This window comes from Rattus norvegicus, chromosome 5 (assembly GCF_021556685.1).
Source record: "Rattus norvegicus strain SHRSP/BbbUtx chromosome 5, alternate assembly SHRSP_T2T, whole genome shotgun sequence".
Lineage (NCBI taxonomy): Eukaryota > Metazoa > Chordata > Mammalia > Rodentia > Muridae > Rattus > Rattus norvegicus.
This window is the reverse complement of record NC_141538.1, coordinates 105,228,894-105,242,631: the sequence shown is the minus strand read 5'-3', so window position 1 is coordinate 105,242,631 and position 13,738 is coordinate 105,228,894. Positions and strand designations below refer to the sequence as shown.

Sequence of the window (13,738 nt, the reverse complement as noted above, 5' to 3'; positions counted from 1 at the left end):
CGGTGTGGTTATAAATTTCTCACAGAAATTTTCATTTTGGGACCTCCAAACCCAAGGATCCCTTGTGCTATTGGACAGAACCCTACATAATTTTGAGGAGTAGTGAACGTAAGCAGAACTTTGACTAGGAGCACGGGGGCCAATGCTGATGACAGAATTTCTCTCCCTCCCTGGCACTACATTCTAAATACACATAATAGTGCACATTCTTGTCTATGGTAAACAGTTTCCATCCAAGGATACATACAAGATTGTTTTGTTGTTGAATTTTTAAGCCTTGAGAATTCTTTATTTTTAGATGAGTTTTTATCAGCTATGTGGTTGACAGATATGATTTGGACATAGACTATAACTATAGCTTGTTATTCCCTGAGAAAAAGTTTTAAATTTTGATGACATTGGCCAGTTTTTGGTATATTTATCCTGCAGTATGCTTTTGGTGTATTTCTTGCAGTTCCTTGCCAAACGTTAGGTTCTGGAAGAATTTCTCTCATATTGTCATCTACATTTTATTTTTAAATACATGGCTTAGCTTGTGACAATAAAACACTAACTCTGGACGGAGAGTGGTTCAGTGGGTAAACTGCTTACAGTCTAAGGGTGAGGACCCAAGTTTAAATTTCAACCACTCATATATATCGCAGGCAGAACTGTAACCTCAGAGGCGACAGGTAGGTTCTGGATGCTTGCTGGCCAGCCAATCTAGCCAAAATGTTAAGTGACGGGTTCAGTGAGAGACAGTCTCGAAAAATAAGAGGTGATTGAGGAGGACACACACGCACACACACACGCGTGCGCGCACACACACGCACACACACGCACACACACGCACACGCGCGCGCGCACACACACGCACACACACACACGCGCGCGCACACACACGCACACACACACACACGCACACACACACACACACGCACACACACACACACGCACACACACAAACGTGTGTGCGTGTGTGTGTGTGTGTTCAAGAATACATCTGTATTTGATCTTATTCATCCTCCAATTTTTCCCAGATAACCCTTCACTGCCCAATTTTGATTTTTAAAAATTAAGTCCATCAAGTTCAATCTGTTCTGTTCCCCTTTGAGTTTGCTTGGATGTGTGGCCTTCCCCTGGAGCATGTTGGATTGCCCTGTCATCCAGCGGTGATCACTTGTCCATACTTCCTTACTCCTTCTACATCTGCGTCCTATTGTGTGGGGTTAAGATCAAAGTCTATTATTTTTCTTAATGTAAGGGTGTCCAATTGCTTCCTACTGTGTGTTGACGTGGCCATTTTGCCTCTAGAGGATTGTTTGAGTCTTTGCCTATGATCACTTGGGCATATTCCTGGCTTTCTATTTTATTCCTCTGGCTGACACTGCACAGCTATTTGTATTGCTAAATGATGCAATTTGAAATGTGATCTCTCCCAGCATCTCGTTCCTTTTACATTTTTATTTGCTATATTTATTTTGCCTTGCCAGATAAATCATAGACTATAATTTTAAACCTATCAATTTGAAGAAATTTTGTGGTATTTTACTAAATTGACTATCCCCATTCACATTCTTGGTATGCCTCATTTATTTAAACCTTTGATTTGTTACACACGTGTTTTATAGCTCTGAGTTTTAAGTATTGAAGATGCTTTGTCAGTCGCATACCTAAGCATGCCATGCACGGGGAGATGTTACCGTGGTGATATTGGTCTCCGTGTATTTGTCACAATGTGAAGACAGGCAGCTGAGCTTTGTTGCTCTGGTTGGCAGCCTGAGGAAGATGTTTGCTGCTGTTTGCTTGTTTTAGGTACAGGCCTCCTTCCTTCCCCATCCACGAGCACTTCTTTCCCTTTCACTGCCCTTGTAAAGGTTTTTTCCATGTTCTTGTTCTTTGGGGCAGGATTATTTTTATTTTTATAACGATCCTCGGATAAGCTGACATATTTCAAACTGTAATTTTTCTAACTTATGTCTTCCTGTGAGGGGTGACATGGCAAGGCCTGTTTACTCTGGCTATCTATGTGTCCTGTGCTCTTTTAGCATAGGGATAGTGCCATTATACAAGAAACACATGTGATGCTGCTATCCAGCGCAGGGTCACATGCACATTGCTCTGTGTCTTTTGTTTTTTTCTTTTTTTTGGAGCTGGGGACCGAACCCAGGGCCTTGTGCTTGCTAGGCAAGCACTCTACCACTGAGCTAAATCCCCAACCCCACTCTGTGTCTTAAGGGTGTGAGCTTAATGGTTCTGGCCGGCTGAACGTATGCTAATATTTTAAACTTCCAGGAATTCATTATTTGTAACTTGACAGTATTGCATTCCAGATAAACTATGCCATTGTGGCTGTAGCATGCTGGGCAGCAGTGCTAAGTAAGGAAAACACCACGTACGGCCTCTGCTAGTCACTCAGCATCACCACCATAGTGTTATAGCACTAAGTGCTGTGCGAAGGAATGCGCATCACCGAATCTCAATAAATCTTTATTGATAAGACATTAAAATTGAATTTCATATGATTTTTACATGCTACAAAGTATTGTTTTTAAACAGTTTAATAAAATAGAAAAATGTTTAGTCTGTGAACTCTATAAAGTAGGTGGCAGGCTAGATTTGGCTATGGGCCTCAATTTGCCAACACCTACCTTAATCTCATGGGATCTACATTTTAAAGGAGGAAATAAGGATGAACCATAAAACGAAGAGTGAGCATATTAAAAACAGATGATTTCAGGTTAACAGTAAGATTTTCAGAAATACGCTATGACAGGACTGATAAAGTGAGCCTGGGTAATAAGAAGACAGGCATACCTACAGTTACAAAGTATTCTGCAAAGATGGCCCCAACAGCAAACATAGAGGCCAAGTTCAGTGACTCAGAGGCTCCAAGAATGTGTGGCAAGAACTCAGTGAGGACGTGCAGGGAGGGGGTGGTAACAATCACATACAATGCTCCCATCACAGTGAGAAGGCATTGTTAATTAGATGGCCGTGGTAGGAGCTCTGCTAGGTCTAGAGCAACATTACACACTGGGGTTCTGGTCTTTGCTGATTTATACAGCAGCACAAGCAGACAGAGGAGGAAAAGGTTCTTGTTTATCCAGAGAGTTCTAGAAAAACAGAGTATGTCCCGTATAATCCAGTGTGTCAATGAGAATAGTTACAATGGAGCTATACAATTGGCTTCACTCAGTGCTCCTCCTTCACATTAGGATAATTCACTTCATACTTTCTCACCATGTAAAGATGTTGTTCACTGGATCTCATTTATAATAGTTTTATATAAAAAATCTAGTTTTCATATGAGTTTATATTAAGTCCTTTATTTATAACTTTTTCATTTTATACTCAGGCCCATTTGCCTGTGAGAAGCTTGTTTTGTTTTCTTAAGCACTGGAAGGAAACCATTTTAAGTTTGCATTGATTGGGGATAACAGCCAGCATTCAAATGCTAGACTTCCCTTTGGCGAGGCCGAGCACTTGGTTAGCTTCATCGGTTCAGCGGTCAGTCTCAGCAGCCTTTGCTGGGTAGAAGCTGCCCGCTGCTTGCTGAAGCAGTGACTGTTTACAGCATCTGCACTGTTCACCACTGCAGCACACCAAGTTCCTGCATTTGAAAACAGGTCTGCTGCAACTTTATTTAATGTCTTTCATGACTGTGAAATATCCTTCAGTCAGCTTCTTGTTTTCCTTTATTTTCCCCAGCACTGCTTCTAGTAAATATGATGCAAAAGGAAGCTGTAAGAGAACAAAAAATTATTAAAACTCTGTATTTTCTTCAGTTCAAAAATACATACAAGAACTGATAAGATGGCTCAGAAGGGCTTGCTACAAAACCCAAGTTCCTGGAAGGAGAGAATTGATCACTGAAGTTGTCACTTGACCTATATAGACACCCAGATGCACGCGCACACATACACACAGACACACAGACACACAGACACACACACACACACACACACACACACCACATGACATATATGATTACACAAATATAATAAAGTAATACAAAATTAGAAAAAATGATTTGATAAAAACCACACAGTAAATATCACTAATCCATTAGCATTTAGCTATCTGTAACTTTGAAGTCATAATGGGACCCCAACTGGATCTCTTTTCAACAGATCTTCTGGTTAGTGTGGGCAATTTTGGCTTTTCTAATAAAAATGATAAAAGAGCAGAAGTAAAATGAAAAAAGATAAACGCCTTATTGAACAATTCATGGTTTACTGGCCATGTTAATGATGTAATCTGCAATACAAGCAGCTAAGCCATTCATCTTCAATCAGCTGATCAATAGCAGGTTACAGTCATCTCCAGGGCACGCAGCCCCACAGTAGTAGTACTATATGTTCATCACTCATAAAAGAATGAGAGAGAACTGTCAATACACTTGTCTGTATGAGAGCCCAATATCTCAAGAGTTGCAGGATAAAATTTCAGAGAGAAAAAATGGCAAAAGTATACCCATTGATTGAGTTGTTAAAGTTAGTTTGGTATATCAAAGTGTAATACACATGTTTCAGAAACTGCTGAGTTTATGAAATGTTAGAACAGCTTTACATTTCATAATTGATATAACTTCGCTGTTCGTTTTCTGGCTCCCGTTGCTTCCTTGGCTCACGGGTAGAATGTGGACATACCCACATAGTTACGGCCTGTGAGAGAGTCTAGGCTGAAGCCTCCACTTTGACTTACTTCTTCTTCTTTCCTTCCTGCCGTCTCGTCTCACATGACAGATCTGACATAAGTAGAAAATCCATCAAGTATTTCTTGGGTTTGTCCCTTTGAATGACCAGGATTATACCACTTCTGCTCCCTAAATATGTTAGAATGCTTATAGTACAAATACTACTTCCCTAGAGGGAAGTTGAGTCAGGTTTTCAGTTGTGTTCAGACAAGACCTGATGGTGTCCCCAGTTAGTAATAAGCAACGACAGAATATGTCTTCTGTGTGGCTCAACCAAGGGATTATGACCAAGTTGATCAACATGGTTCACTCCTGAATTTAAACTGGTATGAAGAGAAAAAAATTAAGATCTTTAAATGGTTTTCTACTTTCTAACTAGCCTTTTCATAAAGACAGTCTGGCTGTATGCACACTCCCCCAAGACTCAAGATCTCTGCACATGTCTCACCTGAAAGTTACCTGGGAAGTGTCCAAACAGGACATTTCTTTAGTGCTAAGGTACAAATCAGTATAAGATATATAAATGCTGACTTGAAATAGCCTTTCTAGGTAGGAAAGCCATCAGCATATACACATATACACACAGTATACACATTCCAGTTTTAGAAATGTGGGGAAAGAACATTAGTTATAAAAATAAGAATGTATTTCTTCTTTCCTTGAAGACAATAACAGAAAATTCTTGGCTTGACAAATAGTATGTCTGGGGTGCAGAAAGGAGTTAGACTTGATAAAACTGCTAGTTTTACTAATTTGATAATTAATCCATCAGGGCATTAATATTAGCTTTTAAAGAATGCATAATAAAAAGACTTCTTTGTGTAGCAAGCACTAGGCCCCAAATGACATGACCCTGGGGTAACCATTATTGAACTAGCTACAAACATACACATTTCTATCTACAAGGAAGATGGAGAGGATGGAACAACCTCGTATCTTTTATTGGCAGAAGCAAAAGCAGAAATGAATGCTTAGGAGTTCATCTTCTAAACTTCTCCAGAAAAAAGTGGTTCTCTGATGAAGCAAGTCTGGGTCACACCAAACTTTACAATAGTCCCATTATCTTGGGACCTCTTAACATGCCTCTAAGGTGCTGCTTCACAGGCACCAAGATTCTCAAAAAGTAAACTTCTTGTCTTTAAATTCAGTCCTCCATTCTTTCTCACGGTCTATTTCTCACGGTCAGTTTCTGCTCTGTGCAACACGTGGAAGCAAGCGGGCTGTGTTTACCCTACTAACCTAGTCTCTTCCCTCCTGAGCCGATGTACTGACATTCAGCCTCTTATTTGCAAACTCTGCCTTAGAGTAAACAGCTAAACCTACTCTTGTGAGGTAGACATACTTGGACATTTTGCTTCTCTTTAAAAGAATTTCCCGTCCAGGAAGCCTGCAGCAGGGAGCAAAAACGACCTTGTGACTAACCTGATGCCAACAGCTTTCTCCCCTTTCCCCATGACTCTCAATAAAATTGGCCCCGGAATTAAAACCAAGAGTTGTGCATATGTTATTGGCCTGTACACATCTTTAAACTCTATATACAATTACTACATTGGAGATTTCACAAAGAAGTCAAGCTGTGTGTCGCTGCATGCACCTCACTGTTTACAGCAGTTCAGAAGCATATGATTGATCCTGACATAACTTTACATGAAATTTTTTGTATTTATTATGCATGTTAGTTGAGTGTTTAGTTTGCTTTTTCTGTGCCTCTTCCAATGTTTCTCTGAGGTACTCTGTCACTCTGTTTTCTCTGTAATGCACCAATGTTCACAGTGTTGACCTATAAACTCTGCCTTCATTCTGACTGATGTTTATAAATTTGTACTTTACCATTGTAATAATAGATGTAGTATAAATGGTCACAAAAATATACATTTTGCTCTTTGAATATGTTGTACATCTGTTTTGATCAAAGACAGCCTCTGTTTCCTCCCCTCCAATGCCTCTCCTATCCCCCAAAGCACATGTTCCCTCCTACCGTGTGGACTCTGTCTTGGAATCCACTGAGCTCACTTAGCACATGGGTTGAGGGACCACCTACCTACTAAAGCATGAGTAATCTGCCTGGGACCAGATCCCTAGAGAAAATAGAGTCTCTCACCTGCCCGCAGTCATCAATTGTCCATAGTCCTTGGTGAGGATGAGACTCTGGGGGACACTCCTCTACCCATGCTGGAAATTTGTAGGCTTTATTTTAGAGGTCTTGAGCATAGTTACAATTGCTGTGAATTCATGCGTGCAATGGCTTTTTCATGACAAATGGGGAAAGAACATTTAGAAATATTGAAGGGAGCCATTTGCTCAGAGGGTAGAGCACTTTTTACACAAGCCTGAGGTCCTGAGTCAGATCCATGGTCCCAAGGTAAAAGTTGGGTGTGACGCATGCTCCTGCAATGCCGGAACCTGGAGGACACTCACTGATGGCCAACCAGCCTCGCCTCTACTGAACGAAAGGCTACAGGTCCAGTGAGGTCCCAGGCCAACGGTATAAGGTGGGGAGTGAAAGAGCAGGAGACCCTGTGTCTTCTGCCTTTGAAAGTTAGTGTATGGGTGTGTGGATTTGCACAGACACATTCATAGATTGTGTAACACATACATAAAGAAAATTTATAATGCTCAATTCTAGTTAAGCAATTTTATAACAGGAAACTACTTGATTAAAAATAGTTAATTTAAATACATTTTTAAAAAGATCAAGGAATGCAAATATTATATATTTATAAAAGGATTATGAAATAGTTAATAAACATATCCATTGTTTTCAAATAAGTACATTCCAAAGTCAACTAGAAAGTTCTCACAGACCCTTTCATATATGGCAATTAATTCCTGCCTGTGAGTCTTAGATTCCCTCCCAAGTTAATACTAATCATTTATTTAGCAAGATTTTCAGTAAGTTTTACAGATAAGATTCTGCTTATAAGTTTTCTAAGAGGCTAAGAATGAGTTTTGTCAGTCAACAGCCATAGGTGCAGCGCCAGTGGAATCTAGAAGGGGGTGTTGGATGCCCTGGAGCTGGGGTCACAGGTGGATGTGACCTGGCTAGTGTGAGTGATGGAACTTATACTTGGGTCTTGAACTTGGGTCCTCGATGAGAAAAGCATATATTTCTCTCTGCTGAGACATCTCAGTAGCCCCCGCCCAATACTGCCCCAAAATCTTATGAGAACATCATGAACATCAATTCTTAGCATACAGCTCTAGATTGGTTAGGACTGAAATGGTCCTTAATTGGAAAATGCTTTAAAATTTCCATGGTCTGCCTGATTACCTTAGGTACATACATACAGAACTCTGGGATTACAGGTTGATACCACCACCAAGACTTGAGGCATTTTTTAAGTGTAGAATATTTTTTAAGGACAAGGAAACCTACACCTTCTGCTACTAGAAGTCCACAACTAGAGCAAACGTGCTTCCTGTGGAGAGTCGACAGCCAATGGTGCTGCTTCTGCACGCACTCTAAGGCTGCTAAGCCTCTCTAAGCAATGCTTCAGACACAGGAGCACAATGTCCTTTTCTTATCCTTTTTTTAAAAGAACAGTTTATTTTTTAAATATTTTTATTAGATATATTTCTTTATTTACATTTCAAATATGATTCCCTTTTTTGGTTTCCTATCCATAAGTACCCCATCTCCTCCCCCCTCCCAAACGGTGTTCCCCTCTATCCACCCCCCCTTATCCCCTCCAACATTCCCCTGCAATTGGGTTCCAACCTTGGCAGGACCAAGGGCTTCCCCTTCCACTGGTGCCCCAACAAAGCTGTTCTCTGCTACATATACAGTTGGACTACAGATACAGTTAGAGCCCTGGGTCAGTCCATGTATAGTCTTTGGGTAGTGGTTTAGTCCTGGCAAGATCGGGTTGGTTGGCATTGTTGCTCTGATGGGGTCTCAAGCCCCTCCAGCTCTTTGAATCCTTCCTTTAATTCCCCCAAAGGGGGTCCTGTTCTCAGTTCAGTGGTTTGCTGCTAGCATTGACCTCTGTATTGGACATGCTCTGGATGTGTCTCTCAGGAGAGATCTATATCCAGTCCCTTTCAGCATGCACTTTTTAGCTTCATCAATCTTATCTAGTTTTGGTGGCTGTATATATATGTGCCACACGTGGGGCAGGCTCTGAATGGCCGTTCCTTCAGTCTCTGCTCTAAACTTTGTCTCCATATCCCCTCCTATGGATATTTTTGTTCTCCTTTTTAAGAAGGAGTGGGAGCATCCGCATTTTGATCATCCTTCTTGAGCTTCCTGTAGTCTGTGCATTGTATCTTGGATAGTTCTAGGTTTTGGGCTAATATTCACTTATCAATGAGTGCATACCAAGTGTGCTTTTCTGTGATTGGGTTACCTCACTCAGGATGATATTTTCCAGTTCCGTCCATTTGCCTATGAATTTCATAAAGTCATTGTTTTTGATAGCTGAGTAGCACTCCATTGTGTAGATGTACCACATTTTTTGAATCCATTCCTCTGTTGAAGGGCAACTAGATTCTTTCCAGCTTCTGGCTATTATAAACAAGGCTGATATGAACATAGTGGAGCACGTGTCTTTGTTGTAAGTTGGAGCATCTTTTGGGTACATGTCCAGGAGAGGTATAGCTGGGTCTTCAGGTAATGCAATGTCCAATTTTCTGAGGAACCTCCATACTGATTTCCAGAGTGGTTGTACCAGTCTGCAATCCCACCAACAATGGAGGAGTGTTCCTCTTTCTCCATATCCTCGCCAGCATCTGCTGTCACCTGAGTTTTTGATCTTAGCTATTCTGACTGGTGTGAGGTAGAATCTCAGGGTTGTTTTGATTTCCATTTCCCTGATGAATAAGGATGTTGAACACTTCTTTAGGTGCTTCTCCAACATTCAATATTCCTCAGCTGAGAATGTTTTGTTTAGCTCTGTACCCCATTTTTAATAGGGTTATTTGGCCCTCTGGAGTCTAACTTCTTGAGTTCTTTGTGTATATTGCATATTAGCCTTCTATCAGATGTAGGATTGGTAAAGAACTTTTCCCAATCTGTTGGTTGCTGTTTTGTCCTAATAACAGAATTTGCAGTTTTCTGAGGTCCCATTTGTCGATTCTTGACACAACGTCCTTTTCATGTCAGGATGTTAGGATTGGATTTAAATGGGAACTAGACTGGCCAACAGTGAAGAGATTTCACACACAGTCCATCAAGTACACACCAAATGACAAACATAATGATTGCACTGCCTTGGTATTCACCCGTGGTGACCTGTGCCAAACCACAATGTCCTTGGAGCCTGTGTTATTTATTTCTTCTAGATAAAATGGAGTGAACCTCCTTAACCCCACTCCCATTCTATCCAGGCAAAAGTGACATGGCTTTAAATCTGAGGCATCCAGAAAATGTGGTGTGGGAAGAGATTTCTTGATATGAAAGGTTAAAAGAAATGCCTTAACAACTAAAATTTGCTTGTTCTATTTTAAAGGTCTTGGTGGCTTGGATATCCATGTCATAGAATGTGGTTCTGTTACTGGAGGGATTTCTCTGAAGTCACATGGATTCTCAACCTCTCTTTTGCCTTTTTGAACTGGTTTACCCCTGACAGAATCCTAAAATCATTCACACTTAGAAGTTACGGTTAGTGTTCCTGTATAGGGTGAGATAAAAATAAAGATGTTTGAGAGAACTCTCTTAAGAAAACTCTGAAGTCCAACAACCACGACTATAAAGCATAAACATTGCCTCAATATCAGAGAGTAACTTTATATTGAAAGCTGACATATGAAAATAAGGGGAACTTTTAACTCTATGGGATAAAGCTAACACTGACCACTTTCATTCTTGTTTCTTTTGTTTGAAGATTCTTCAAAATATATCACTTTTATTAATACATAACTTGAGTACATAAAATAAATTTTATAAAATGATTATACTATAGCTGCTAGTCAAAGGAACAGATACCGTGAGATGCAAGACCTTCTAAGGAAGGCCAATGGGGTTTGTGGCCAAATTAAGGGTGCAGAATTTGGTATAATGCTATGCATCTGCTTATAAAAGCATTGATACATACACACACACTGCATAGACTTACATATCTAAATGGACAGCTTCTACCTTGTTATCTCAAAATTAGAAGAGTGAACTTTTTAAAATAAATCATAGAAACATGATCTATAATTATTTGGCATTTAATTTTGAGATACGTTTCCTAAATACAACTAATACTTCCCTACTTGTCCTAACAGATATAACTCTTGGAACTCTGCTGAACACTGATACAGAAATCTGCATTTGACATCCTCCAATCAGATGCCCTGAGACAATTCATAATTTATTATGACTTAAAATTTGAAAATGGTTCTAGAAGCCACAGGCAAGAACTGAAAATAGTTAAGACACTTAAGTTATTTTAACTTTTTACTTCTGACTCAATGAAAACTTGGATAATGTTTAAAGCAAATTGGCGACCTATCCTTTATGAGATCCTTGGGAGATGGTGACCTTTAGTTTGATACTCCAAGGTTTGGGAAAGGATTGTTAGCAAATTCATTCTGGGCACAGTATATGAGATGGAGGAGAATATGTGAGCATTCTCTCTGGGTGAGCCTTTCCTGCACACCCAGCAGAGCCTAGGCCTGTGGTAAGGCTCTCCTCCAGATCCCGAGGGATACTGGAGTATGCTTTTGATACTCTCTGTGCCGTGCTAACACTACCATCAGACCCTCCATGGGAGGCAGTGGTCTTACCTGACCCATGCCCATCAAGCCTTTTTTAACAAACTGACACGTATGGTCATATTGTTAAAGATGTCCCTACACCTTCTAGATAACCCCTGGGACAATGACATTCTCCCAGAAACAACCTCATTTCTCTAAACCATCTTGACTTCAGTTTGGGCCTGTGCTACTTTTGGTGAATTCCAAGGCCTTGCAATTCTTACTTTGCCTCACCTCTCACTCACATAAGAATTTCAATGATGAAAATCTGTCTTATCAGAAAAGGTAGGATACAGTATAACAAATAATACATTTACTATCAGTAATACATGCTTTGTAATATGATTCTTTTTTCCAAAGCCAAGAACTATATGGTATAGGATATGTCTATTCCTACTTTACAATTAAAAGTTATCTAATTGGTTCAGGTAACTCTAACAGTACCAAAGACTGAGGGCCTTGGGCAATCATTTCCATCTCACAGCGTTTTTGTACAGAGGAAAAAAAGCAAACCGCCTTAGCTCACGGGCTATAATTCCATGCAGGAGTGACTGGCCCCCCTGACCTGATTATCCCCCTCCAACAACCCCTCTAAGCAACAGTGCAGAGGTTTAGAATTCACACAGACCCTGTTGAGTACATTTTTGTATAAGTTAAGCTGCCTCTTTACTCAAATTACTATTTTCAAATTCAAAATCGAAACACTGGTATTCAAACCTACTCCTTTTGAGCCCCCATATGATATTTAATATTTATATAGGAAGATTTCTATTTCAAACAAAAGATTGTAAGCTCTTAAAGGCTCATTTTTGTTGTGTGAAAGGAATAAGTGCGTGCGCGTGTGCGTGTGTGATGTCGATCAACAGGCACTGGGATAGTTTTCACTTTTGTCTATATAACTTACCAACAAAGTTACACAGCGTCTGCTCAGGAACCTGCCTGCAGCTCTGTCAGCAGTATTCCGAGAAGCTGGGCAATGTAACTCCGTTGTTTAGTCTTTTCAGGCATAGTCAAAGTGCTTTATCTTCCTATAGTGATACAGAAGGGCTCTGTTTTCTTCCCACTTTCATGGGGACCATGGTATTTTCTTGTTTTGGATTTAAAATTCAGGGTCTGAATAATTTCCTTTGTTTCACTCGGTGACCAATGCTTTCTCAGAATACAGGCACCGCATAAACGCTGTGAATGAATCACACTGATGATCTTGAGTACAGCATGATGGAGAAGAATCTACTGGGATTCAGGCAAGGCTTAATTTTAGAAACAAGTTAAAAACTATTTTATTACAAGGACAAGGATTGGAGTAGATAAAGCTCCCCAAAGGTGGCTACTAAAGAAATAGTCACCACAGAGCCAGGAAGGTAGAATCTAATAATTTTAAACAACTGCTTTAACTTGAACCAAAGGCAGTTTCAAGTTGTTACACAAACACCCTGCAGCGGGTGGGTAGGGACTTTACATCTTGCTGTTTTTCCGGCTGTATGAGATGTCTGTGGCGGGCCATGCAGCTTTGTATGTGTGGAGCAGATGAGCATGCAACATGTGGGCATGGACACACGTGTCACAAATGCCAGGCAGGAAGAAGTCACGCGGAAGTGATGGCTTCACAGCTCCATGGATTAACCCTGCACTGATAGTTGTCTGCAGTTATAAAAGACAGGGATGCTACCAACCTTGTGATAGCCTCACTCTCAAGCATGCTATAGAAGGAAAGCGTCATTTTTAGAGAGGAGACTAGAGAAAGGAGCACTTCAAACCTCAGCATTCGTAAGCCCTGAACCAACTAAGAGCAACAGAGATATTTAAGGCTGAAGGAAAACCAACAATGAGAACACAGCTTTGCTCCAGGCACTGAAGATGGGACCGAGTGGGAGAAGTACTAGTCCACATACCCAGACTTTCAGCCTTTTCTTGTCCAAAAAGAGTGAGATGATTTCCTCAATGGTTACATACACTAAGGATGGACTAACAGAGCTGGGATAAATTAAGGAAAAGCAGAACGCTTCAGCCTATTAAAATCTGTGGTTTTGGTCACTATTGATTATTTCCTTCCTTACACACTGGCTCTCTTGATCACTGAAGTTCTGCAGCCCTGAGGCTCAACACACTTTCAACTTTCTCATCTCGGGGACTGCTAAGATGATCCATTTCTGATTTGGGACTGTGTACACTCTCACACTGGCTGTGTGGTAATTCTGGATGATGTGGCCGCCCGCCTTCTACCATGGCTGGGCACAGTGGGGCCCTGCTGCCCTCATCCTCTCTGTAAAGAAGTCTTGCTCAAGTGCCAGTGGGGTGTAGCCCAGCTCTACTTTCATCTGCTCCTTAAACTACACAAAAATGAGTTTTTGGGGTTCCCCTCATCTTTCCTTCTTTGTCTCT

At 40.6% G+C, this 13,738-nt stretch overlaps 1 protein-coding gene across 10 annotated transcripts in view; it reads right to left on the bottom strand.

Moving 5' to 3' along the window:
* Window positions 1-2,453: 2,453 nt before the first annotated feature.
* The window catches only part of Cntln (centlein), a 274,806-nt gene continuing 263,521 nt past the window's right edge, over window positions 2,454-13,738 (bottom strand). For all 10 annotated transcript variants that reach the window (NM_001438394.1, XM_087550987.1, XM_087550988.1 and 7 more), the window contains 1 exon segment: window positions 2,454-3,723. In NM_001438394.1, the coding sequence (NP_001425323.1) occupies window positions 3,622-3,723 (102 nt within the window). In that variant the 3' untranslated portion in view covers window positions 2,454-3,621.